Here is a 26314-nt window from a genome sequence, read left to right as displayed (position 1 = left end):
TATGGGATTTAGCAAAGGTTTTTTAGTGTGTGTGTAATTGTCCATGCTTTTTTCGGCTGAACATCAATTTCCAATGGAGCCTGTGACACTGCTGTAATGAGCAGGAGGGTGAGCAAGAGGGAGCGAGAGAGAAGATCTCAGGGTTTCTCTGTTTAATATTAATATGGATACATTGGAACCCCCCCTCACACACACATCACACCTGAGATCTACAGCTGTTATGTGATGCAACCAAGTGGAACATGATGGCATGAGTGATGTGATGAGGTTTAGCAGGTTAGCATGCTATACAATAGCTTTGTGAGGAACTGTAGAGAAACCAGCATACTGTCTGTCTCTCTGAGCAGGAGAAAGAAAGCATCGTGATAAGTAATAAGTGTGTGAGCAGACCCAGCAGACATCCTGTCAGGAGGAGTCAGAATTTGAATACAAATTATAAATGGTGTGTGTTCATCAGCTGCTAATCCTATTCATATCAAACTCTGTAGTCTGTCTCATTTTTCAAAGTGTCCGTTATACATTTTAACACATCAAGCCTAATTATTTATTCTGTTCTAACATTAGCTAAAAAAACATTAACACAAGTATAAGAGGCTGATGGGAATGTCAGTGCTTCTGCAGATATTGTCATAAACTTCAGTATTGGTAGCTGATGAGGGTTGCTCTTCAGGAGGACATGAGTGTGTGAATATTTTAATCCTACCCAAAGAGAGATGTTTCACTTCCTCCCCGGCTGGACTTTATGGTGATGCTACAGGAGAAGTCTGGGGATCACTAAAGTGAAGGGAACGTGTCTGTATGTCAATGTTCTCACCTCCAGCAGCTCGTCTCCCACACGAATGCGTCCATCTCGAGCTGCCGGCCCCCCGGGATGGAGTCCCACCACGAAGATGCTGAGGCGGGAACGATCCCTGTTTCCTGCCAGGCTGAGACCCAAACCCTGGCGCTCCTTCTCCAGCTCCACACACAGCAGCTCCCCCGGCAGGTCTCCATACCGCTCACACCAGCGCTCTGCCAGAGGAGGAAGAGGAAGGTTTGCAGAGAGTCTCTAGGATGGTGATTATGGTTAAATAACAATTCAAACAAATATACAGTATAGTTGCTTCAATAGATAATAAAAAGCAAGGGGGCCAAATGAGAGTCACACAACAGCACAGAAGATAATGCTGAGCTGGAACATTTTCCTGATGAAAGAGCGGAGAGGACCGAAATGGTGCTATTGGGACGCTCTAAGAATGGTTATTAAAAAAAACCCAATCGTTTTAAATCAGTGATGGGCTCTGTGATGGAAACTTCTGAAGCAATAGAGATCAACCACAGCGAGAACACAGGAGAGCTGGAACTTGATGAAAACACTGAAGGTTTATCATGAAGTTCACCCGGAGCTTTGACAAGACATGTGCTGCAGCTGCACTTTTTTTTAAAGACCCAGATCTCATGAAGTTCTGACTTTTCTGATTTATAGTTTAGGTTACTGCACATGGAGCCTGCTGCTGCAACACCATAGACTGTTTAATAAAAACATGGACAACCAATGAATGAGTTGGAATCATTGTCTTAAACCAGTGTCAATGTGCCAGTCGAGTTTAGTCAGCACGGCAGCTTAATGGTGCATTCAAGTGCTCCTCAGATGGTCCAATTTCCAGAGTAGCTCTAAAAAAAGATGTGTTGTATTTTGTTTTAACCAGAGCATTTAAACAACACTTTTACAAGTGTTTCTAATACCTGTATAACAGGAAACAGATCAGCAGAACTGTGACATATGATCATGTTTTAGTTTTTCTGATTATTGGAACACTTCATGAATGCTGCACCAATGCTCCATAGACTGTTGGTCATTGACATTTCTTTAACATCTTTAGAGCAAACATACCGAACACATCAACAAACAATGGAATGCTGATTCACTGCAATTAATTGATTATTGAATCTTTATTCATTTAAACTTATTTAGGATTACTGATAATGCACTGAAGTGAAGATTTATGGGATATAAATATTTTAAAAAAACTTTTAGATAGGCTTTTAGATAAACCAAAATGTATTCATATATATAAAATGATAGAGAGAGATTCGTAGAATTGGTCCACACTTTAAACACAGAAGAAAATCCGTACATTAGACCCAGAAGAGAGGGAAGGGAGGGAGGACAGGGTAATGAAAGGGAGGATGATGAGACTCGGCGGGGGAAAAGACGACGCGCATAGAATTGCATTTGGTGTTAAAAACAAGGCTTAATAGCCTGTGAAATAAACAACAAACTGAGAAACGTGGGCAAAATATGAAGCTGAGATGAAACCATCCTTCAGTCTTATGGAGAGGCTCCTTCACTTAAACACAGTGAAGAGGAATCTTCAATTGAGCATGGTCTCAGATTATTAAATATATACAGGGCTTTGGAAGTTTACCTGCAGTAACGTGATGACACATGCAGATAGGCCTTTTTACAGAAGCAGATTAGATCCCTTTAGGGTGCTTCCAGATAATGTAGAAGGAGCGGGAATAGATATGGCTTTGTTGCCATGTCTTTTTCAAAATCCTAACTTCCATTGTTGGATGTTATAGGAATAATTCAATAATTCACCATGTGATCATATCCTTGTGTGAACCTGTACTGTTTTTCCTCTTCTCTGTTGCTGATTACACACTTGAATTTCCCCATGGGGATTAATAAAGGTACATCTTATCTTATAATTCTAGGAAACTATTCAAAGATTAAAAGGTAAAAGTACTCCAGCGCAGAAACATTCCCTATACCCACACTGAGTTATGTATCAAGAAAAAATATTAATGATTTTGTTTAAACACTTAATTAGATTCTGAAATCCTTAGAAATCATTTCCACATCGAGCTGACATCAGTAAAACAAAAATATTTTCAGTGAGAGATGGAATGAGGCAGAGAGAGGAGGAGATCAGAGCTCATGTGAGGTGAGAGGATGAAGATACACAGGAGCAGAGATAATGAAGACAAATGTTAAGCAGGGCGATGGAGCGAGACACGGATGAAAGCAATCGAGTGGGATTGATACACACACACACACACACACACACACACACACACACACACAGACACACACACACACACACACACATACACACACACACACCCCTCCTTCAGTGTGTGACTGCAGTGTTGGCAGGCTGTCACACACTGATGAACACTGTCACACTGAAACACCCTGCAGAGGGTTAACAGGGGAGCTCTCCCACACACCCATGCGTGTGCACAGCTGTGTGTGTGTGTGTGTGTGACTTGTCACAGTAAATCAGCATAAACAACTGCTGGATCTGGCTGAGCACACTCTAATTTCAAATATGACTGCAGTCACTGGTACACTGTGTGTGTGTGTGTGTGTGTGTGTGTGTGTGTGTGTGTGTGTGTGTGTGTGTGAGAGACATCAGATCTTTGTTGTTAGGCCGACTGATCTATCACTGTGCATATCACCATTCATACCTGATGACAAAACAAATGGGGGGGGGGTAAAGTTGACGAAAATTGAATCACGATCGTTTTGACTTATATTGCATCTGCAATATGATTCACAATTGTAATTCGGAAATGATTTTGTAACTTTTATTCTCATTTTAAAAGGAATTGTGTGTATTGTCTGCATCGCCTCAACACTACACTCAGAATGGCAGGTTCACACACATTTTGCCTCCTGCGATCTTGGTAAAATGCAGATGAATTGTTCAGCCCTAGTGTGGAGCCGAAGAGACAAGTAGCTCCACAGAGAGCCTAATTTGAGGAATTTTGGGGTGCTCTAAAGTATATTTACAAAACAGGCAGCAGGTAGAACTAACCCTTAAGAGGCTGGGATCAGTATCTCTGTATCTAAATATACTTCTGTGCAGAGGAAAAGCACGGTGAGACACACTTAATAAATCCACTTATCCCAAACACACATACTGTACTGAAGGGCACACTTACATGACGATGTCATCTGTACAAAGAAAGGAACAAATAAAAGCAGATGTATACAGCAGTACAACTATTTCCATTTGTTACTTCAATACTTCCAGGTTTGAAGACTATTTATGTTTGACCAGCCCTTTGGGGATCATATTATTCTCTAAATTGAAAAAAATTAACTCCAAACTAAGATGGTGAATACAGTAAACAGTATACGGTATGTGCAAAACATCAGCCTGTTAGTATTGTTATTTATCTGTGTTGTTTGTTCTATGGAAACAATCATCCTGATTATAACACAACATTAACACCTTCACGCCATCCGGTGGGAAAGGTTTTCCTGAGATAGCAAAGAGAAGAGAGTCTCCATCCTGCCCCACGTCAAAAGCATTTGTTTTACAAGTACCTCTAAACACATGTCGCAACACTATCTGTTCCCTCTATTCAAAACACAAGATCTGATGTTGTTACCCTCTCATTGTCTGGTGCTCGAATATTAGGCCAGTACTTTTCAAACGTAATATCCCCGATAATGTTTTATGTTGTTTTGTATTAGTACCAACACGGTAGATCCAGGGGAGACCCGAGGCCTGTATGACGAAGCAGGATTTGTGGTTAGCGAGTTAACGTCAGGGTAAACTCTGGGTTTAAGGTCCTACGATGCTGGTTCACTTCTTACCGAGGTATATCTCCATGGTAACTTAAGCTGAAAACCTAACCTGCTCCAGTTATGTTCCAGATAAGACATAAAATCTGTGAAAGCCCCGCCTGCTGACCAACCAGAACTCTGTGTGTGGAGTTAAAAGCTATGAATCATATTACAGGATAAAGGAAATACAGTTTAAACTGCCGTATGAGGGAGAGACGGACGGCAAACTTGCCAACTGTGTGAACATGAAAATTTATAGAATCACTGCCCATCTTCAGAGCAATTAGACTATTATTACATTTGTGTCACAATTTTTTTCAGGGTAAAAAGGTTATTTAGGGAAAAATGTGGATTTGGAGCTTACAATGAATAACTTAAGTTTCTGATAATAAAAACACATGAATGAATGGAAAACAAATCACTTTTTTACTACACTGCGCATTGAATAGAATAGTTTTTCATTCAATGTGTGCGGCAAAACATAAATCACAAGTGGAGCAAAGCGCTCGCAGCCCCACTGAAACGTCATCTCAAGTCAGAGCTGATTGGCTGTAAGTGTGTGTGCGAAAAGTGTAGTTATGCAGAGGAGACGAGAGGGCTTAGACTACATCACCAGCGGTAAATAATACAAACAGCAAAAGAAAGCAGTTGACCATCTACTGGAGCTTTGGTGAGCGAAACTATATTTTATGCTGCTGTCTGTTTAGCCTTTAGGCTATCCATCTGCTGGATCGATTGATATTGTAACCATGGTGACGAGTGTCTGTGTTTTCCCACAGTCTGATGTTTTCATGCTGAGGCATCACGGTTGTTGTTATTGTTAAGTTTTGCTTTGTGATAGCGCTTGTTGGAGCCATAAGGCATTGTGTGTTTATTTTATCCATATAAGTTCAGGTAAACCTGCAGTTCTGACTTTTGACCACAGGATAGAGCAGTGGTTCTCAATCTGTGGTACGCGTACCCCTCTATAGTGGTACGTGGAGTATTTCCGATCTTTTTTATAAAGTTGAAGCAATCGTTAATAAATAAATATGTATGTACACACACACTAAAAACATAAGCCACACAATCTGTAAACCCTGGAATTAAAATTAAACTAGGCTTTAATCTTCCTGTACGTATGTTTGTTTTTTGCGTTTATCCTGCTAGCTCTTCTTTGGAATATTAGCTATGATGTTAAACCTGCATTGACTACTCTACTGTGATGATGAGTGGGGGAAGCAAAAATGGTGCAAAATCGTTGGAATCCTGGCTCCAAACGGGGAATATTAGGATTAGAAATGAGGTGATTGTGTCAGGCAGGACAGCACAAGATGAAGTTGCTGACAGTGAAGGTTTTAGTGATACTCGTGCAAGTGCTAATTGCAGCAATAAGAGCAGTGCTAGTGATGCTTCAGCACCGGCTAGCAAACGACGCAAAACTGTAAGGAGATACGACTCAACTTACATAAATGTTGGATTTTTTTGGAGTGGGGCTGAGGATGAACCAAGACCACAGTGCGTTGTGTGCGGAGATGTTCTCAGCAATGAATATATGAAGCCAACACATCTCATGCGGCATCTTTCCACAAAGCATCCATCACTGAAAGATAAGACAGTTGTCTTTTTTCTCAGAAAACGTGATGAGCTAAAACAGTCCAAGACAACAATTCGGCACAGCGCTACACCCGTAACCAAAGCACAAGAAGCTTCCTATTGTGCCAGCCTTCGGATAGCTAAAGCTGGTAAGCCGCACACGATTGGAGAAGAACTATGTTTACCATTGGCCAAAGAGATAACGGGCATTATGTGTGGGGAGAAAGCTGCGAAACAACTGAGCTTGGTGCCGCTCTCTAATGACACAGTGTCACGTAGGATAGACGCAATGGCATATAATGTTAAACACCTTCTGATTGAACAAATTAAATGCAGTACTTACTTTTCCAAACAACTTGACGAGACCACAGATGTTGCGGATTTGGCTCATTTGCTTGTATACGTCAGATACGAACATCAAAGTGCAACTCATGAGGACTTTCTGTTCTGTCAGTCCCTTCAGACAAGAACCACAGCTGAACACATCTTTTTTGAGCTTGAGAATGCATTTTTCCAAGATAATGGGCTAGACTGGAAAAAGTGCGTTGGTGTCTGCACAGATGGCGCAAGGGCCATGACAGGTTGCCACAGCGGAGTGGTAGCCCAAAACCGCCAGGTGGCACCTGATGTACAATGGGCTCACTGCGGTATCCATCGTGAAGCTCTCGCAGTGAATAAAAAATGCCCGAAGAACTTAAGGCTGTCTTAGAGACAGCTGTGGAAACAGTACATTTCACCAAAGCCAGACCGATGCATTCTCGCCTATTCCATGTTCTCTGTGATGAGATGGGCAGCGACATGTCCAACTTCTGTTGCATACAGCAGTAAAATGGCTCTCAAGAAGGAAGGTGTCCAGGCTCTTCGAATTGCACAGAGAGTTCCAATTGTTCTTACAGGACAAACACTTCCCCAGTCAGTCAGCTGGCCTATTTGTCACACATTTTTTCCGTATGAATGAGCTGAATTTGGGACTGCAGGGACTCTCTATCAGTGCCTTTGATGTGCAGGACAAAATCAGTGCAATGCGGAAAAAGCTGGAATTATTCGAAATAAAAATAAGGACTGGTGAGCGTTCCCTAATCTGGACACTTTTCTCCCTGACAATGACCTCAGGCTCGCTAATCAAGTCAGGGACAACATTGCTGAGCACCTGAACTCTCCGACAACAGTTTGCTGAATATTTCCCTGCGATTGCGCAGGGGAATACCTGGATGCGAGATCCGTTCTCATTAAGGCTTCTGGCGTCCTGGAGGAGGACTTATCGGCTCTTGAGCAGGAACTTTTAATAGAACTGTGCTGTGACGAGACATTGAAGTCTGCCTTCAGAGGCCAGACATTGCTGGACTTTTGGATGCAGCGACGCAACAAATATCCTGCGCTTTCGGACAAAGCCGTGCGCTTTCTCATTCCATTTGCGACCACGTATTTGTGCGAGAAAGGCTTCTCTTCCCTCGCCTTCATTAAGACAAAATGTAGAAGCAGGTTGGATGCTAAACCAAGTCTGAAGCTAAAGTTAACCTCAATCGACCCAGACATTTCAGAACTCTGTTCACAGAGCCACGCACACCCTTCTCACTAAACATGATAGAGTCGCCATTACCAATTTATTTTTTTATTGTTATTCTTATGGGTACATTCCCTTTGAATGCATTACTTGAGAAGGTCACAGTATGCCTACTATTCTTAATTTTCAATGTGTACAATGAGTAGCCTACATTTTCAAACCTTCACTAGTTACTATTCTGACCTTATGGCTCTTACTGCAGTATTTTTAATACTGAAGATGAAATATTTCTTTTGTTTTTCTATAGTACATTTGATCTTATTCATGATTGTTTGATTACAGTGTTTTTGGTGTACACATTATTTCTCTCTTTGCTGTGAATGATTAATGCACTGCAATTGCTTATAACAGGATTGTTTGACTCCAGTATTTGAATATTCATGTTCAATTCTTTGAATGTTTTGATGCAGTACAATTTACCTCACATGATTGGTTGACTCCAGTTTTTGAAATGAATATGCAGTGCTGTGAATGTTTTAATGCAGTACACTTGTTAATAACCTCACTAGATTGACTGGCATTTTATATGCAAGATGATATCCACATTTGCTGGGTAGGCCTATGTTTTGATGCAGTAGTTGTTATGTTGTCACTTGTTAGTGTTTAAATACAATACATGAGTTTGCATATGCACTTGGTTGCTTCAGTCAAGTAAAATTATGTGAATAATAAACAATATTCTTAATATTAATGCCTTCTCTGTAAACTCTTAAAGGCCAACGCTACTTTATTTTATTTCCGGTGGTACTTGGAGAGCCAAATCATTTCTAAGGTGGTACTCATGGTAAAAAGTTTGAGAACCACTGGGATAGAGCATTCCTTGCAAAGTGCTTAAATGTAATCACCTGGTAATCAGAGTCAGGTGTGTGTGTAACGGGAAAGCAAACCGTTTTTCACTGTGTCGTGTCGTGGACTAAAGTCAAAATATGGGTTAAAGTGTATCAGAGCTGACATGCAGATATTGTTCACAGGATGGAAACAGACCGAGCAATGTTGATGATTATACTGAATAACAAATAAAAGGATCGAGAGATTCAAAGACACTGATTGGACATTGTTTTGTTGGACTGGAGCACGCGTCTGAGAAGTTCTCCCGTTCGCATCCCTCGGTGCCTGGAAGTATAGATCATACTTTAAAGGCACTACAGCACTCTTTACTCCATGTATTAAGGTACAAGAAGCCTATATAAGTATCTAAGTTGTTCGTGCCCCACCAGTTTTGTACATATAAAACCGCCACTGGGTGAGGAGAAGGGAGGTTCCTAGAGAGAAACGGTGGAATACTATGAGAGAGCTAACGGTATATTTGTGTGCGAGTGATAATTAACATACTTTTTTGTTGTTTGGGCGTGGTTCCGGACGACAGTAACCTGTCTCAGAAGTGAATAAACTCACGAACAAAAAGAGACAAGAGACCCTACAATGATGATTAAATGATGCGATGATGACATGTGAGGTGCGCGCAACCAATCCAAGTTACAAGGACTAATCCAGTTCAGAGCCCACACCACTGCTCTGACACTTTTAAAGCAACTTCGAGATTTTAACAGTATCAGGGCTACAAAGGTCATGGTGGCCGTAGGATGTACAATTATTTTCAGGGCATCACGGCCAGACCGAGGGGCAATGACGGCCATGGCCTACCCTGCGTACTGTATGACGCTCTGCTGTCAGTACGCTTCTCCGGGTTTGTGATTGGTCAAATGTTGCTAACCCCGCCCCTTTCACGAGAACGCGCTCTCAGCTGGACAGAGAAACCATGGGTTGACTTACGGAGTTGATAACCAGTGTCGTAGGACTGAATAGCGAGATCTTGTTTGTTAGGTTTAGTTAAGCCAGATAACTCAAAACATATCCAGGGTCTGTTGAACTGACCTCATCATACAGGCCTCTGGAGGAAAATGCAATCCATTTAACTGAAACGTCCCAGCTTCAAATTCAGATGTGGGAGTTTCCTGTCAGTCTTTCTACGGTCATCCGTGCAATGCAGGGTGTTGCCAGTATGAATGCTATAGAATAAATTGATCAGAGCTGTAAATCCAACTATCCAGGCTCAGCTGAAGGAGCTGAAGACACTGAACACACGGCTATAACCCGTCAATATCAACGATACTTTCAATTGATTTATTCAGTGAAACAGATGACCGCTTACCCTGATCCCCTGACGCACGAACACAATAACACGTTCTGAATTTAGACTGAAGCATTTGTCCTCGCTCTGCCTCAGAGACGGTGATCATTCAATCATCTTCAGGTGCTCATGTGGTTAATGGCTTTTACAGTCTGGGGTTTGAGAGCAGAAACTGTGGTCTACAGAAAACATATGTGAAAACAGTGAAAGAAGGTTAGAAAGGATAATAAAAAGAGTTAACAGAGAGCTGGAGAGAGGGAGAGAGCTCATTGTGGTATCCTCTGTCCCTGCTGCAGCAGCTGTGGAGGTCACTGCAATGCAACAGTAGTTTAGCCTGCTGCACGCGCAAAGGCACGTACACACACACACAGATTCCCAGAGGAGGTGGAATTAATCTACACCCTACACTAGCAGAATGATCCAGTTAGCAACAACAGATTGAATGCAGCAGAGTTTCTGTGCAGAGAAACAGAAAGAGGACCAGGATAAGAATTAGGAACAGCATCAGTATCAACATTTACTGCCAGTAAAACTTAACAAACAGTCCTCTCAATCGAAAAAACTAGAATAAAATAAATGTTTTGGTCCTCCAGAACAACACATTTTCTGGTCAAACAAAGTCATTATGGATGACTCAACATCGGACTGTAACACAGGAGATCGGTTGTTTATATACCCCAAACCAGGACCCTTCCATAAACCTAACCAGTCTGGTCCCATGATGAATTCCACAGGAGGAAGGACAGAACAATGATATCCTCCTGCTGATTTTCACCTACCTTAAATCAGAACCAGCCACTGGAAAATGCAAGTACCACATTATATTGGCATTCAAATAAATCAGATCAGGGAGCCACACTACTAAAAACTCTCATTAATAAAACACATACGTAATCTGACCATGTTTTTTTATAGGTGACACTCATGCAAATGGCAATAATTGTGTTGCCATTGGTTTGTCTAGCTAGCCGGGGGCAACACAGAAGAGTGTTTGGCACTGCAAAGAGAATCTGCAGATGTGTGTCAGCACAAGATCAACCTTAAACTACAATCATGTATCGCTGTCATCAAGGTTCAGTTCACATCCATATGCAGATTGAAATGGTTTTACTTCATCATTTGATTTTAGCACGTGTGATTGTCACCATGATCAGATAGAATCCTGAGTTAAGGCCAAAACGTGTTTTCTGAAGTCACATTACATTTGACCACCCGAATCTTAAGGGTTCAACTGAAAAAACCCCTCAACACAAAGAGCTGCAGCAGGAGGAGCAGGCCTGCTCTTTTGATCGTGTTCCTTTTCGGTCTTATGGAAGAGTTTTGGCGACTAAATGTAATGTTGGACCTTCCTTTTTTATATTGCTCTAGTCTAGAGAATATAGACCAATACTTATTTTGCTACATCATTTACAAGACCAAAATCATCAAGAGAACCTTGAGGAGGTGGTTTGGTCACTCCGGCCAGTCTGCTGCCACTAGATCACAGAGCTATACGAGATTCAGAACAAGGATGGGAGGATGAAACGTCTACAGTAACAGGGCAGATTACTGGGAAGGGTTAGTTAGTTAATCAACACCTTTAGCCACAACAGGAAGAGCTCAGGTGAAACATCCCATTACATAAGGCTAACCTTCATCAAGTGTCTCAGTGAGCCATGGCCATGTGACCACAGGCCAACAGGGCCTGGAGAAACCTTGCATAAATAGGATGCACTCAGTTCTCATGTACTATTACACCTGCGCTTTCCCGCCACGACGAGCCAACATGTCTGCTGTGAAAAAGGGTCGGTCAAGTTCATGCTGTGAAAATGATTGCAGTCGGGGAGGATCCATATTCCCTGTTGTGTCTAACAAGATTTAAAAATAGACAAGCTATTCAGACTGGAGCTGTGAGAGGTGAATGTAGCCCTAACCAACATGGTGCCAGGAGACCCTAACAGCTGACTGTCATGCTCCCAACAGCTAAACCGAGAGGCTGGATTAACATGAGCAGCAAGAATTGAGGGACATACATCCACAATAATAACAGTTTTTGTTATTGTTAATGAATAAAAGTGTTATACAGTATATAATTTCAAAGAAAAGTTATAAATACGTGTATACAAATACATTTTACCAATGTGTATTGTGATTTCACCTGTTTAAGTAGATAATGATTTACTACCTCCTAACATTTTCGTTATATATGTATATATTTGTATATACAGTAGATGATTCCAGTAGATTCCTCGAGGTGTGGATGTTAAACACTAGGGCAGAATATTTATGTTGGACTAACCACATATATTACAGATCAAATATATACTCTTTAAAGTAGTTAGGACTAGATGTGTTTTTACTTCAACTCTTTTTCCAATATTAACTACTAAATCACATTTTGCAGTATAAGTAAAGAATATTTGACCTGATATACACAAAAACACTGACACCTAAAGACAAAAGTTTTCTGTGTGAAGAAATAATGCGGTGTCACATGCGGAGCCCACCAAATCTGTCTGCGCTACGCCCCCCTATCCTAGCGACACACACACACACACACACACACACACACACACACACACACACACACACACACACACCCACCCCTAAGTGTAGAGGTGTGTACCCACCTGTTAGTGTGTGTGCACAGAGGCGAGCAGAGGGGAATGCAGACAGGTTAAAGGTGACCTCTACCTGGACTCTATATTGAGAGGAAGGTGATGCACACGCATTCGCGCATACATACACACACACACACACACACACACACACACACACACACACACACACACACACACACACACACACACACACACACACACACACACACACACACACACACACACACACACACACACACACACACACACACACACACACACACACACACACACCACTCAGCTGTTCTTGATTAAGCCATGACCGACACAACACACACATACACAAACCCAACCAAGCACACACAGTGAGAGAGCTTACTAACCCGGCGGCAACATCGTCCATACTTCAGTCTCCACACACACCAGAATAAATCCACATGGAGCGCTGTCTGTGTGTGTGTGTGTAAGAGTGCGTTGTCTTGAGGTTTTGCCGCTTTGATATCCAGAAACAGAGATGTGTGTGTGTATGTGTGTGTGTGTGAGCGCAGCCTGCTGTGATACTGAGGCAGCAGGCGACGAACAGCTCAGTTATACACTCGATTACTGCCTCTCTCTGTCTTTCCACAGTCACCTCTGCCTCTCTCTCTCATCATCGTCTCTCTCTCCTCACCCTCCTCCTCCTGCTGCTGCTACGTATTCTCCCCCTTTCTCTCTCAGTTTCCCCCTCTCTCTCCCATCCATCTTACTGACTCTATCCCGATCTGTGTTCCTCCTCTCCGCTATGGAGTGGAAACCTACCGATGGATCGCTGCCTCGTAAAGATACGCACAGAGAAAACCTCTCATGACTGAGCAGAGTTGACCTTAAAGGAGGATTTGTAGGCTCAACCTTTATTTCCACAATATCACTGTACTAAAATCTGAGATAAATACAATTAAGTACTGATTGAGTACTTATTCAAGCTACTTCTTTACTTGTTCCTTGCCATTATTGTATAGTTATACTCCACTACATGCTGAACAAAGGCTGAACACTATCTTAAAATCCTCTTCGATCAGCAGATGAAACATGAAACGGTTGTTTTCAAGTTAGAAATTGAATATATTATGCAAAATAAGATCTACTTTTCCTGCACAATGACTACTTTTGCCTTTCATCATGAATCATAGATAGCTTTTCAAGGAGAAGACGAGAGATGTTCAAGATCCCCCACAAAGACCCCAAGACTTTTTCAAAGATCTCTGAACCTTCCCTCATGGCCTTGTGTTACCAATCGAAAATGTGTTAAGAGACCATTAAACCTCTTACGGTACTTTTTGTTTATCCTCAGAGAAAGTCAACTTCATCCTCTACTTCTGTAAACTCTTCCTAAAAGTCTTCTTTAAACGCTTTGTCTTCTTTCGTTTCACTTTTCTTTAAAGCCCCTAATGTGTCTCCAGGCCTCTTCATTGGTGAAGGAAACACCATTCCTGAACTCCTGCCCCCTGTCCAAATGTCCATACTGGATCTTCCTTACGGGCTTTGTGTAAACAACGACCCAGATTCTCCTCAAAGATTGGTGTAGCTTCCTCCCATAGACCTAACCTCATAGTTCCATTCAGCATCTCCTGTCATATTTGTAACGTTGCAACTCTAGGCAGTTATACCTCCAAGTTTTTCTTGGAACATCAAAGAGTACTTATGGGGCTCCTAAAAACCCTGTGTCATTACATTAATATCACTTCCTCCTGTCTGTAATTAAAAAAAACTCTATCCTAACCTAGACCTCAAGTATTGAGATCCGTCTGCAGGGTTCCCAGAAGCCTCCACCAATAATCCTTTGGGACAACTTAGGGCCTCAAAGATCCCTGGGACCCCGTCCAAGACTTCTTCCTCATAGCCCCTTTCAATCAGGTAAAGAATGATTGGGACCGAATGGATTTCCCGAGAACCCCCTGAAGGAGCTTGTGAAAGTCCCTGCGTCTCTGCTTTGAAATCCTTTGCTTTGAAAATGTGCAGTCAAACCTCTCAAGCTTCTCAAGAATGCTCATAACCTCCTTACGCACCTTTTTCCCCCTAAAAACATGTAATATGTTAATCAAAGCACCTCAGAAGTCACACATCTGGATCATCCTTAAAAACCTTTGAAGGCTCTGAAGTTACATCTGAAACTTTCTTTGAGACAACCTAAAACCTTCTTCAAGGATGCATGTGACCTCTTCCAAGACCTCTCCTTCTCAATAGGGATTGGTTTTAAGATCTGTAGCACAAAACCATCTCAAGGATGCCTCCAACCTTCTTACACACCCATTTTCAAAGTTTTATTAGATATTCTATGAACAACCTAGACAAGCTCTTCCAAGGATTACTGTAGATTAACTACCTCCAAAATAAACAGCAGGACGTCGGATATGAAAACAAAGGCTTCTTTATGTAGGGAAATCAGTAGCGACCATTACACGTTCAGCAAACTTCAACAAAACATATAATCAACAGCTCCATGTATGCTAGTAATTTTTCGTATACGCGGCACTTCTATTTATTCTAAGGAAAAACGCGCATAACTCTTGTTTTAGCCGCTAAGCATTCTGGTAGTTTCTTAACCCTTTGTTAGGCAATAGAACAGAAAACACATCTCAAATCAACATCAATCACATAGAACACAACAAAATACAACTATTTCCAACTCTCCTTCTAACTGCAAATAGCAACAAAACCTTCAGCAGCTTTCCATGCATCAAATCAACAAACAGATCAAATCACCAATCCTAAACTGTAAGCTATTAAGTTACAACAAACCCCCCCCCGATGAACTACTCTGGTCATCTAAATCTCCAGACAATACAGTAACTGAATAGGTCTCCTCAACAAAGTCCCTGATGTAGTGCGAACTGAGCACGACCTAACAAGACCATCTCGGCCTGGAAACAGTTCTTTGATTCTTCCCAGTTTCCAGGTTTGTCTGGGTGTGTGATTTTCTCCAATGAGTACGACGTCACCCACTTTCAGTGGGGTGGGTGTCGGTGTGTCACAGCGGTGTGCTGACTTCAAGTCTAGTAGGTAATCCTTGCGCCAGGCATTCCAGAAGCTGGTTGTGAGTCTCTGCCTGTACTTCCATCTTCGTGTGATCTCTGCCTTGTTAGCAGTTGGGTGCTGTGTTTCAGCTGAGAATGGCTTGGGTGGTAGAGAGGTCAGTCGTTTACCCACCAGGAAGTGAGCTGGAGTCAGTGGCTGTGGCTCATCCACTTCATTATGCACAAAGGTCAGAGGCCTAGAGTTTAGTGTAGCCTCAACCTCTGTCAGGACTGTGCACATTTCTTCGAAGTTGAGTGAAGCTCTTCCAAGAACTTTCTTCAGGCATGTTTTTACTGATCGGACGATCCTCTCCCAGAATCTGCCCCACCAGGCTGCTCGCTCAGCGATGAATCTCCAAGTGATTCCCCTTTCTGAGAAGAACTGCAGCAGTTCAGGGTCTTTGATGGCTTTCCACAGCTCTTTCAAGTCCTGATCAGCTCTCTTGAACGTTCTTGCGTTGTCTGAGTAGATTACCTTGCATAATCCTCTTCTAGCAATGAATCTTTTCAACGCTAACAGGAATGTCTCTGTTGACTGATCTGAGACTAGCTCCAAGTGTACGGCTCTGGTTACCGCACAGGTGAATAGCGCGATGTATGACTTTTTTACAGAATCCTCCGCTTTCACATAAAGCGGTCCTGCAAAATCCACACCTGTGACTTCGAATGGTGGGGATTAAGTTATTCTGTCCTTTGGTAAAGGTGCAGTGATCTGCCTTCCAGCCTTTGCCTTGAATCTTTTGCAGATTGTGCATCTTGCCAGAACACTCTTGACCAGCTGCTTTGCGCGCATGATCCAGTATCTCTCCCTAACTTGTACAAGGGTGTCTCTCACTCCTGAATGCATCACCTTCTCATGACAGTACTGTATGAGCATTTCTGAATATTTATGCTTGCTGGGCAGGATCCATGGGTGCTGCTCTCTGAATGTGAAGTCAGACTGCTGCAGCCTTCCTCCCACACTGAGCAGTTCATGTTCATCCAGGAATGGCTTGAGTTCTTTAATCTTACAGTCACTGAGGCCCTTTCCTGTCTTTAGTTGTTTGATCTCTTGACTGAAACTCTGTTGTTGTGTTATCTTGATCCAGTACCTTTCGGCCTCGAAGAGCTCGTCAGCAGTCAGTTCTCCTCTTGTCTTTGGTTTTGTTTGAGCATTTGCTATGAATCTCTTTATCCAGGCTGTCACTCTGAAGACTCTTTTCAGTTTGCTGTATCTGGCTAGCTCCAGCACTGGTTCAGTGAGGTCTGCGTCATTTGCAGCAAGCTGTACAGTGACTTGGTGACTCGACTTGAGTTCTGTGTTCGCCCTTTCTGGAACATAATCATCATCAGTCTCCTCTGACTGATCGGCTGATGTCACAATGCTGGGACCATTCCACCATAGATGGCTATGTTTCAAGTTTTCAACAGTTTGTCCTCTGGTGGGGAGGTCAGCTGGATTTATCTTTCCTGCGATGTGTGACCATGACTCTGGGTTGGTCAGTGACTGGATCTCGGTCACTCTATTTGCGACGAACTGTTTCCACTTCTGAGCAGAGCTGCAGATCCAATGCAGCGTAATCATAGAATCTGTCCACATTCTTATCTGAATTGGTTCCATTTTCAGAGTAATCATCACGTTGTTTGCTAGTCTCGCTCCGATCACAGCTCCCATGAGCTCTAGGCGTGGCAGTGTCTTTTTCTTGAGAGGGGCCACCCTAGATTTGGACGCGACTAGGCTCATTGTAGGTTCTCCGTCTTGAGTTTCACCTTGCAGGTAGGCTACAGCACTGTAAGCTCTTTCACTGGCGTCACAGAACACATGTAGTTTCAGGGCATGCTTGTTCTCTGACTGCGTGTCTGTTCGGTACCACCTTGGTATGGCGAGTTGGTGTAGCTGGGGTAGTTCTAAACACCACTGTTGCCATTCTCGAGTCAGATCGGGTGGTAGCTCCTCATCCCAGGAGAGTCCTCTCTCCCACATTTCTTGAAACATGCACTTGATTCTGATGGTGAAGGGAGTCAGGAACCCTAGCGGGTTATAGATACGTGCGGATGACTGTAGAACGCTCCTCTTTGTGTTCTTCTTTTGCTTTAGAATGCTCACTAGCGGTCTGAGGTCAAAGGTGAAGTCATCGGTCTCTGGTCTCCACACTAAGCCTAACACCTTCAGCACTGCTCCGTGTGTCTCTGGCGCCAGTGTGTGGTCTGTTGTGCTCTCCTCCCATTTCCTCTTCAGCTCAGGAGAGTTGGTCATCCACTTGCAGAGGTCCATGCCTGCGGTTGACAGCATTTGCTTAGCGGTGGTTGTTACATAGTAAGCCTGTTCCACAGTGCGTGAGCTTGCAATAAAGTCATCAACATAGAGTGACTCTCTTATTGTCTCTTCAACTTGTGGCTGTTCGGTTTCATAATTTTGCAGATGCTTTCTGATTGTAGCGGCGAGTAAGAAGGGACTTGGGGAGGCTCCAAACACCACTCTTGTCATCCTCAGCATCCGCAGCCTTTCATCCTGTTCTCAATTTGGTGGGCCCGAGAGCCACAGGAACCTCACTGCGTCTCTGTCTTTTTCGGCGAGGGATATCTGCAGAAACGCCTTTTTTATGTCTGCCATGAAGGCGATCTCATGTTTTCTGAACCTAATCAGGACGCTGAGAATATCCGGATTTAGGTTTGGTCCTGTAAGTAAACAGTCATTGAGAGATGGATAGCCATCTTCATGGGACGACGCATCAAATACCACTTTCAATTTTGTGGTCACCTTGTCCTCTCGGAGAACTGCGTGGTGAGGTAAGTAGTATTTCACATTGTCTGCATTTGCGTTGTCCTTTGGCACATCCTCTGCAATGTTCTGTTGTAAGTAGTCCTCCACTACTTCATTGTATCTGCTGTACAATGTAACATCTTTCTTTAGTCTTCTCTTCAGACCTTCAAACCTCATTTTGGCAACTCTGTAGTTGTCTTGGAGTTCTGCTCTTTCTGGTTTCCATGGCAACTCCACGTGGTATCGTCCATTTTTGAAGGTTGTCGTTCTTTCGAACATCTGCAGAGCCTCTTCTTCTGCTGGGTTCTGTGTTTTGTCACTTGTGATACCCAGAGACTCAATTTCCCAGAATGCATTCAGTTGCTTGGAGACAAGTGTGTCTTCATCAAGTGGTATGAACATGCAGGCAGCCTCTGTGACACTTGACATGGACACTGGTCCCTGCACAGACCATCCAAAGGTGCTCTCCAATGCAACCAATGTCTCTGTGAGTCTCTCCACTCTTCCTGATACTATTTGCCAATAGTAGTCTGCTCCTATCAGGATGGAGAGCTCAGGATCACCGTCATCGCCGGGGAAGTCTGCTAGTTGCAGTCCCCTTTTCTTAAGCTCATGTTGAATCTGGTCACCAGGAACCTTCATCACAGCTGAGCACACCTGTGGGGTTTCTACAGCTTCTATTTCAATTCTCTGCTGGCTGTCCCAGACATTCTCCATGATTACCTTAACTGTGTTGCGTTGTGACCTTGTGGGGACAGAGGAGCCAAACGTGTGAAGAGTGAGTGTCTCTTGTCTGATTACTGGTAACTTCAGGCTCTTCACTAGGTTTTCATGGATGAAGCTTCTCTGACTGCCTCCATCGAGTAAGCAGCGAGCTATTTTTCTGCCTGATGGACCTTGTACCCACGCCTTAGCAGTTTGGAGCAGCACAGTGTTCTGTCCATCTGTTTTCATCTTCACTGAATGAGGAATGACTGAGGAAACAAGAGCATCTTCAGTAGCAGTGTGGGGCTGCACCTCATTTCTCTCACCCGTGCACACAGCAATGTGATGTCTTCTTCCACATTTTTCACATGACACATCCTTCATCTTGCAGAATCTTGCAATGTGTTTCCGTCCTAAACACACAAAGCATCTTCCCATTTTCTTGAGTTTGTCTTTGCGTTCAGGAACGTTGTGATCTGGGCAATGTTCAGATTTATGTTCTGCACTGTCACAGAACAAACAGTTGTATTTGGTCCTTTCATTTTCACTTCATTGAATGAACGTGACTGCTTCCATGGCTTGTTTTCTGCTTTATGTTCTGTTCTATATGAATTTGTCATCTGCAGTGCTCTTTCCCTGCTCTGAACCTCCTTTTGTAGGAATGTGATTATTTCAGCAACCTTTCATTCATCATCCACTCCCCTCTGACGACTATATTCAAGAGCTATGTCATCTGGAATCATCTGCAGTAAGATTGGGCATAGTAGGCTTCCGTAGGTTTCTGACACTACACCCAGTGACTCCAAGCTCCTAATCTGAATTTCACATTCATCATATAACCGCCTTAATGCATTCACATCAGATGATTTCTTTACAGGGTTTAGATTTAGTAGCTTTGACATGTGAGCACTGATCACCAGATCTTTCCTTCCAAATCTGTTTTGCAGTATAGTGATTGCGCTGTCATAATTTACATCTGTTAACACCAGTCCTGCTACTGCCTTTGCAGCTGCACCAGTGAGGTAGGTTTTCAGATAGGTAAATTTCTCTCTCTTGCACAGTGCATCATTTTCGTGTATAGCAGTCTCATATTGGCTCCAAAACTTTCGCCACATACTGACATCTCCATTGTATTTGTCAATAATCAACCTTGGTAGCTTTACTGATTGTTTCTGTGGTACTGAGTTACCTGAAGCGTCACTCACTCTTGGATGTGCTGCGCTTTGGTTCACCGCCTCCATTTTCTTTATCGTGCGCTGCGCACGGCTCCTGGACATGATGACACGTTCCTTGTATTCCTCGGAGGCTTCGATCTCCGTTTCCAAGTCATCCAACGTAGTTAGCCGTTCTATTCCGTGGTCGAGTTCACAGACTGTCCTCCTTAGCCGACAGCATTTCCAATAAAGTACTCAAGTGATCAGTATCTGGATCTGGCTTGGCCATTTCTGAGTCAATCTGATTAATAAGTCTTGTAGTGGCACCTCTGATTGTACCTCGCGGCACTTCTATTTATTCTAAGGAAAAACGCGCGTAACTCTTGTTTTAGCCGCTAAGCATTCTGGTAGTTTCTTAACCCTTTGTTAGGCAATAGAACAGAAAACACATCTCAAATCAACATCAATCACATAGAACACAACAAAATACAACTATTTCCAACTCTCCTTCTAACTGCAAATAGCAACAAAACCTTCAGCAGCTTTCCATGCATCAAATCAACAAACAGATCAAATCACCAATCCTAAACTGTAAGCTATTAAGTTACAACAATTACTGTAACCTCTCCCAAGGCCTTCTCACAGTGCCCTTCTATCAACAGCCCCAGTTTAACATGTTAGTATCGGTCAGTCATAGTGGCTGTAGCTACTACTGTGTACTTCTTATACTGACTGAAGCCCAAAAGAGAAACTATGTGACTTCACCCTTAAGTCCTGTAGCCTGAAGTCTAATCGGATAAACACAGTGCTGGGTGGAAATATCCCTGCTAAATGCATACTGGGCACTTTTACAAATGATGTGGTGTTAGCAGAAATCAGAGCTACAGGGTAATATTTCCCTGAGAAGAAGATAAAATAAGTTAGTGTGAACTGGCTCTGATGGATGCACGCTCAGGGGGAAATGAAGATTGCTGGTGACATCATAGGAGGATCTGAAGATAAGAGGGCCTGCAGATCAATCAAAACATGGGAAAATACATTCAAATGGGAAATATGAGGCATATCATACTCTGAATGTAGATGACTTTTTCAGAGAATGAGAGAGATACTGCAGATACACACAGGGAAGAGGAGGCATGGTGAAGCGAGGAAGGTATGACAGGTAGAGGAGAAAAAGCGGGCTTTTGTCTACATGGTAACCCTCCATCTGTGAAACTATGGAGAGATGGTTGAGGGTAGTGTTGACCTTGACCTCGAACGATTGGGCTTAGGACAGGACATCATGGTTTTCATAAACTTAAAAGGGTTTGAGCAGTGAAGAGTTAGGTGAACTCTGAATGTTCCTGTGAAAGATATGTCAGAAACAAATCAACAACACAAATACAATTATTACAAAAAAATGAAATCTTCCAAATCAAGGTTGTATTTAGTTAATTAACACATATGGCCAACACTTCCACATCAGTTGGGCTTTAGCGCTGCTATTCATCCAATGAAGCGTTGTTGACCTTCATGTGTCATATGTCATATTTAAGAGCAGGCTTAAGAGTTTTTTGATAAAACTTATAGTAGTGGCTGGCTCAGGCTAACCTTGAACCTGGATCAATATTGTTTTCTGTTATACATTCACATTTGTTATATTTGGACTGCCGATGTTGCAAATGTTTTATATTTTTAATCTATACACACAACACTCATTGTGTCCATCCTGGGAGAAGGATCCTCCCAAGCTCTCCCCGAGGTTTGTTATGTTTCCTTGGTGAACTTTGGGGTTTCTTTGGGAGTTTTTCCTTGTTCCCTGCGCGGGTCTTAAGGACGGAGGGCGTTGTACCCCACACAATCTGTAAAGATAATATCCAAATCCAAACTACAGGGCATTCATACGTCGCTGTGCTGTTTCCTTCAGTTTTCACCTCTGTCTTCCTCCCTACACGTTCCTCCTCAGTTGTATCAGATTTCAGTGTCACTGGATGTTTGCGAATCTGTGTCTGCTCTGAGTCTATTTATATTCTGTTTGTCTCTGTGTGTCCTGTGACTGGCTGCTGCTGCTGCCACGACCTAGTTTCCCCGCAGGCTCTTCCAAGTTTCATCTGATTTAATTAACTTTGTAATGACTGTGAATTAGAGATTTATATTCATAGAGCAGTTTAAATAAAGTGGACTAACACGAAAGGGGAACGGAAGATACTAGCTATTAAAAAGAGGAGAGGACACTGAAACATTTATATATTTATATATATATAAATACAAATCTGACCTCCTGATGCTGAAACACTTTGGTTGAAGGGGACGATGCAACATGTTTTTTCCGGTTCACACTTGTGTTTTTGGTCATCTACCAGAACATCTCAACATGCTTTATTGTTCCCTGTGATTTTATTTTCCTATAATGTCTAAATTAACCCACCCACCCCCAAAACAGCTCAGTCTGCTAGGAATATTGGCACACTTTTGCAAATGTAGCTCTCAAATGGGCGAGATAAATTTAAAAAAGCATGAATGTGGGGAGGAAAGGGCCTTGTCTTGGATCTCTTGAATGAATGACAAAATTAACAGGTCACCAAATATTGCAATTTGTAGTGTTAGGCACTGCAGATACCTATATGCACGTGCACGGACACTGAAACGTGAGTTTTTTTTTCATTTGTCCCATTTAATGTTCAGGAAACAATGTGATTTTGGCTAGTTTTTGAAAAAGTTGACACTTAAGTGTTTTGTGTTCGAAAACAAAAACCATCAACTCTTCTGAAGCTTAAAGATCCAATGTGAAGATTTTTATGGGGATTAATGGCAAAAATAATAAGTATATTTTTAAACACTTATAACTATGTTGTATAAGTTGTGTAACGCAGCGAACACACAAGTCCGTTGCGTTGATGCTTGCCAGTGGGCGTGTCTGGCGCTTGGGGTTAATGTAACACACAACCAATCACTCCTCCTGTTTGTATCCCTGTATGTGTACAGGGTCTGGTCGAATAAGACTGGGTGATTCCGTACCGCTATTATTACCATCTCCTCCAACTGACCCGCGCTATGGCTCTCCTATGGCTAGCGCGTGTACTGGCATATTTGCATAGGCGGGATTTGATTTGCTGGCGCTTCCATCAACGGTTAAAAAGTTGAAGTTTTCTCAGCAACGCAGGCAAAGCGAAGCAACGGAACCACAATGCAGTTCGGCAAAGGTTGACGTCACCGCATTCAAAGTGAATGGGAAGCGTCTCCGTTGAAGATTCCAATGGAAGCATGTGGACGGGCCGCAACAGTTGTGTTTTGGTTAATATGGGGCCTTCATATCTACATGGGGGGTCGGTCCACCACCATGAAGTGTGTCATGTTGTAGTGCCATGTTTCTACAGCAGCCCAGAACAGACAAACCAAACCCGTTCTTATGTTACTTGAAGGCCAGCGTAGATCAACACACTGGGAAGAGAGGTGTCAGCACAGGGGTAGAATTGTTGTTGTTGTAATCTGTAACTTCACAGCTAGATGCCACTAAACCCTACACTGAAACTTTACCAAACGGCTGTGAGAATCAAACCAAGCTTTACTAGCGGCTTTCTTAAAGCCGTAATGGAAATTAAGAACACTAAGCTATGACATATGCAGGTAAAAAAAGTATTAGACAACTACAAGTTTTGAAATATTAAATATGTTGAGATGCAGTCGGGATGCTGCAGCAGATTAAGACTTTATCAGGCCAGCATCATGCAGTCTGCCCGGCCTCTGTTGGAGCCTGAGGACAGCACAGAAACAAGGAGAGCACACACTGCAGGAAACAAGGCCAGAGAGAGAGAGGCAGCGGGACTCATCCTCTTCTCAAGGACAGCTGTACCACCTGAGGGAGGAGATGTCTGCCATTTTAATATACTTCACAAGGAACTGTGAGTGTGTGTGTGTGTGTGTGTGTGTGTGTGTGTGTGTGTGTGTGTGTGTGTGTGTGTGTGTGTGTGTGTGTGTGTGTGTGTTCCAGCAGAATGACAAGAAGCTTTTAGTTTGACTGGACTGCTTCCCTTTAGCAGCTGCAGGGTCAGAGGTCATCGGTGTGAGATTCGCAAAGACAACCTCAAAATCACACACCTTGACCAGGAGACTCGCTTGCTCACTGTGGATACAGCAGTGTGTTTGTGTGTGTGTGTGTGTGTGTTTCTGTATAAAGAATGGTATAAAAACAGGTCAAGGACATTGCGGCTGAGCAATTTTGATAAGTGAGCTGTGTGTGTGTGTGTGTGTGTGTGTGTGTGTGTGTGTGTGTGTGTGTGTGTGTGTGTGTGTGTGAGTGTGTGTGGTGATATTCATGCTTTTGTTTAGAAATATGGGTTAAAATAGTTTAGGATAATTATATAATTCGGTATACTTCTATTGTGTATGTGAGTGTACTGTACTGTGAGTAAGTGTTTGGCAACTAAATAATTATGTCCATGTGTGTGTGTGTGGATGTGCTGTATCTCATGTGAAGACTGTACATTATGTAGTTCTTATCCTATTCAACATTCAGTCACTGGAGCTCTGCTGCGGCTGTATGATAACAGATGTGACATCATTTTGCTAACTTATAAATGTCAGTAAATTTCATTCACAGCAGTTTTTCTGTCCATTTTAATACATGGGCCTACAAGCTTTGATTTGTTAGGCTATAGTTATTGTGCTAACAGCATACAATTTAACATGGTAAAGACATGGTAAATGTGCTTTCAAGACAATGTTCTTACAGTTAGCATGTAGCTATCCTGCTAATGCTGTCAGAGCCTGTTCATGGCTTTATGGTACACGGTCATTAGGCAGTGAGTGTGTTTACCCTCTAGACACGAGCGCCAAGCAGCTTTCAGCTTGATGATTCAACTCCGAGCTCTCCTGCAAGGACCAAAAATGCAGCGCAATTTTCAGGATCAACTTTACATATGTTTAATCCCACTGTATCTTAATATAGTTGTCTTCTTAATGAGCAATAATCAATTTGATTGAAGTGTAAGCATTTGAAAGATAAAGATAGTGCTGTTAAAATTTAGGGACTTCTATAATGAGATAATCTGATCAGTTTTACAGAGGGGACCTTTGCACCTGAAGGTCTAAACAAACTTCTTGTGTTTGTTACATTGCTTACATTTGAGTACATTTTGGTTTCCAACTGACCCTTATTCTTAAAGTCCTCGGACAAAAAGCCAGTTCAATATGTTGTGTCTAGTCAAATATGTTAGTCTTGTCATGTCTCTTATTGTCTTATCATGTTCAAGTTTAAGGGTTAGTCTGTTTCATATTTTGTCATTTTTGTCTTGTCATGTCAGGCATTTGTCAAGTTATCATGTCACACATGTAATCTTGTCTTTCACTTCCTGTTTAATTTGGTACCTTCCTCCTGTGTCTCATTCCAGATCCCTTGACTCCCTGCCTCTGTGTGTCTTTCCTGCCCTCGTCAGCCCCGGCCCTGATTGTTTACACCTGTTCCCAGTTACCTCATGTTTAAATAGTCCAGTCTCCCCTTGTCTTGTACCAGTTCGTCTTGTCCTGTCTTTGTGTCAATAGCCAGCGTACCAGCGTTTGTTTCATTTTTCAAGCCTTTTCCATGTTCCTGAGTTTTTGTTCTACATTCTGAGTGATTTTTTGTTGATACTTGTTGATAAGCTCTTTTTATTTTATTTTCCTCACTTCGTCAAGAGTGTTGTTTGTTTGGATTTACTCATCCTCCGTGTGAAAGTTCTTTTTGGCATTTTTGAAAATAAAGTATTTTATTATACTTTACCTTGGCCTCCTGGAGTTGTGCATTTGTGTCCAACTGCCTTGTGTCTGAAATTTGTAACACAACCTTCTGGCCAGAATTGTCAGCCCAGGTCATCAAGATCTACCAGCATGAAGGGCGGTTGGGCTCAATCAGCCAAGGAGTTAAAAACCTTGCAGAATGTCAGGCCAAGCTCCAAGACTCCGTCACCTCCAAGGTTCAACACTTGAAGGCGCAGATGCATCAATTCTTCATTCACCTGCAGACTGCTTCTCTGGTGGCGTCACCCATTGCTGATTCCTCACCAGATGGGAATCCTGCTGACGCTCCCATCTCGATCCCTGCTGTCTCCTCATCAATGCATCTGGCTCTCCTGGAGAGATTCTCTGGAGACTCCAACAACTGCAGAGCCTTCCTCGTACAGTGCGACCTGCACTTCCAACACAATCGAGCAGCCTTTTTGTCTGACCATGCAAAGGTGGCTTTCATCGTGTCCCATCGATCTGGGAGAGCTGCAACCTGCGCTACAGCAG

The 26314-nt window shown here is 42.7% G+C and overlaps 1 protein-coding gene across 1 annotated transcript in view; it reads right to left on the bottom strand.

Moving 5' to 3' along the window:
* patj (PATJ crumbs cell polarity complex component) overlaps positions 1 to 26314 on the bottom strand; it is a 144877-nt gene that overhangs the window by 38338 nt on the left and 80225 nt on the right. Inside the window, exon 30 of the mRNA XM_063891227.1 lies at positions 815 to 1011. Within this exon, the coding sequence (XP_063747297.1) occupies positions 815 to 1011 (197 nt within the window). The remainder of the gene's footprint in view (positions 1 to 814; positions 1012 to 26314) is intronic.

Source organism: Eleginops maclovinus, chromosome 9 (assembly GCF_036324505.1).
Source record: "Eleginops maclovinus isolate JMC-PN-2008 ecotype Puerto Natales chromosome 9, JC_Emac_rtc_rv5, whole genome shotgun sequence".
NCBI classification, from domain to species: Eukaryota; Metazoa; Chordata; class Actinopteri; order Perciformes; family Eleginopidae; genus Eleginops; species Eleginops maclovinus.
The sequence above is the reverse complement of the archived record's forward strand: the minus strand, read 5'-3'. Positions and strand labels throughout refer to the sequence as shown.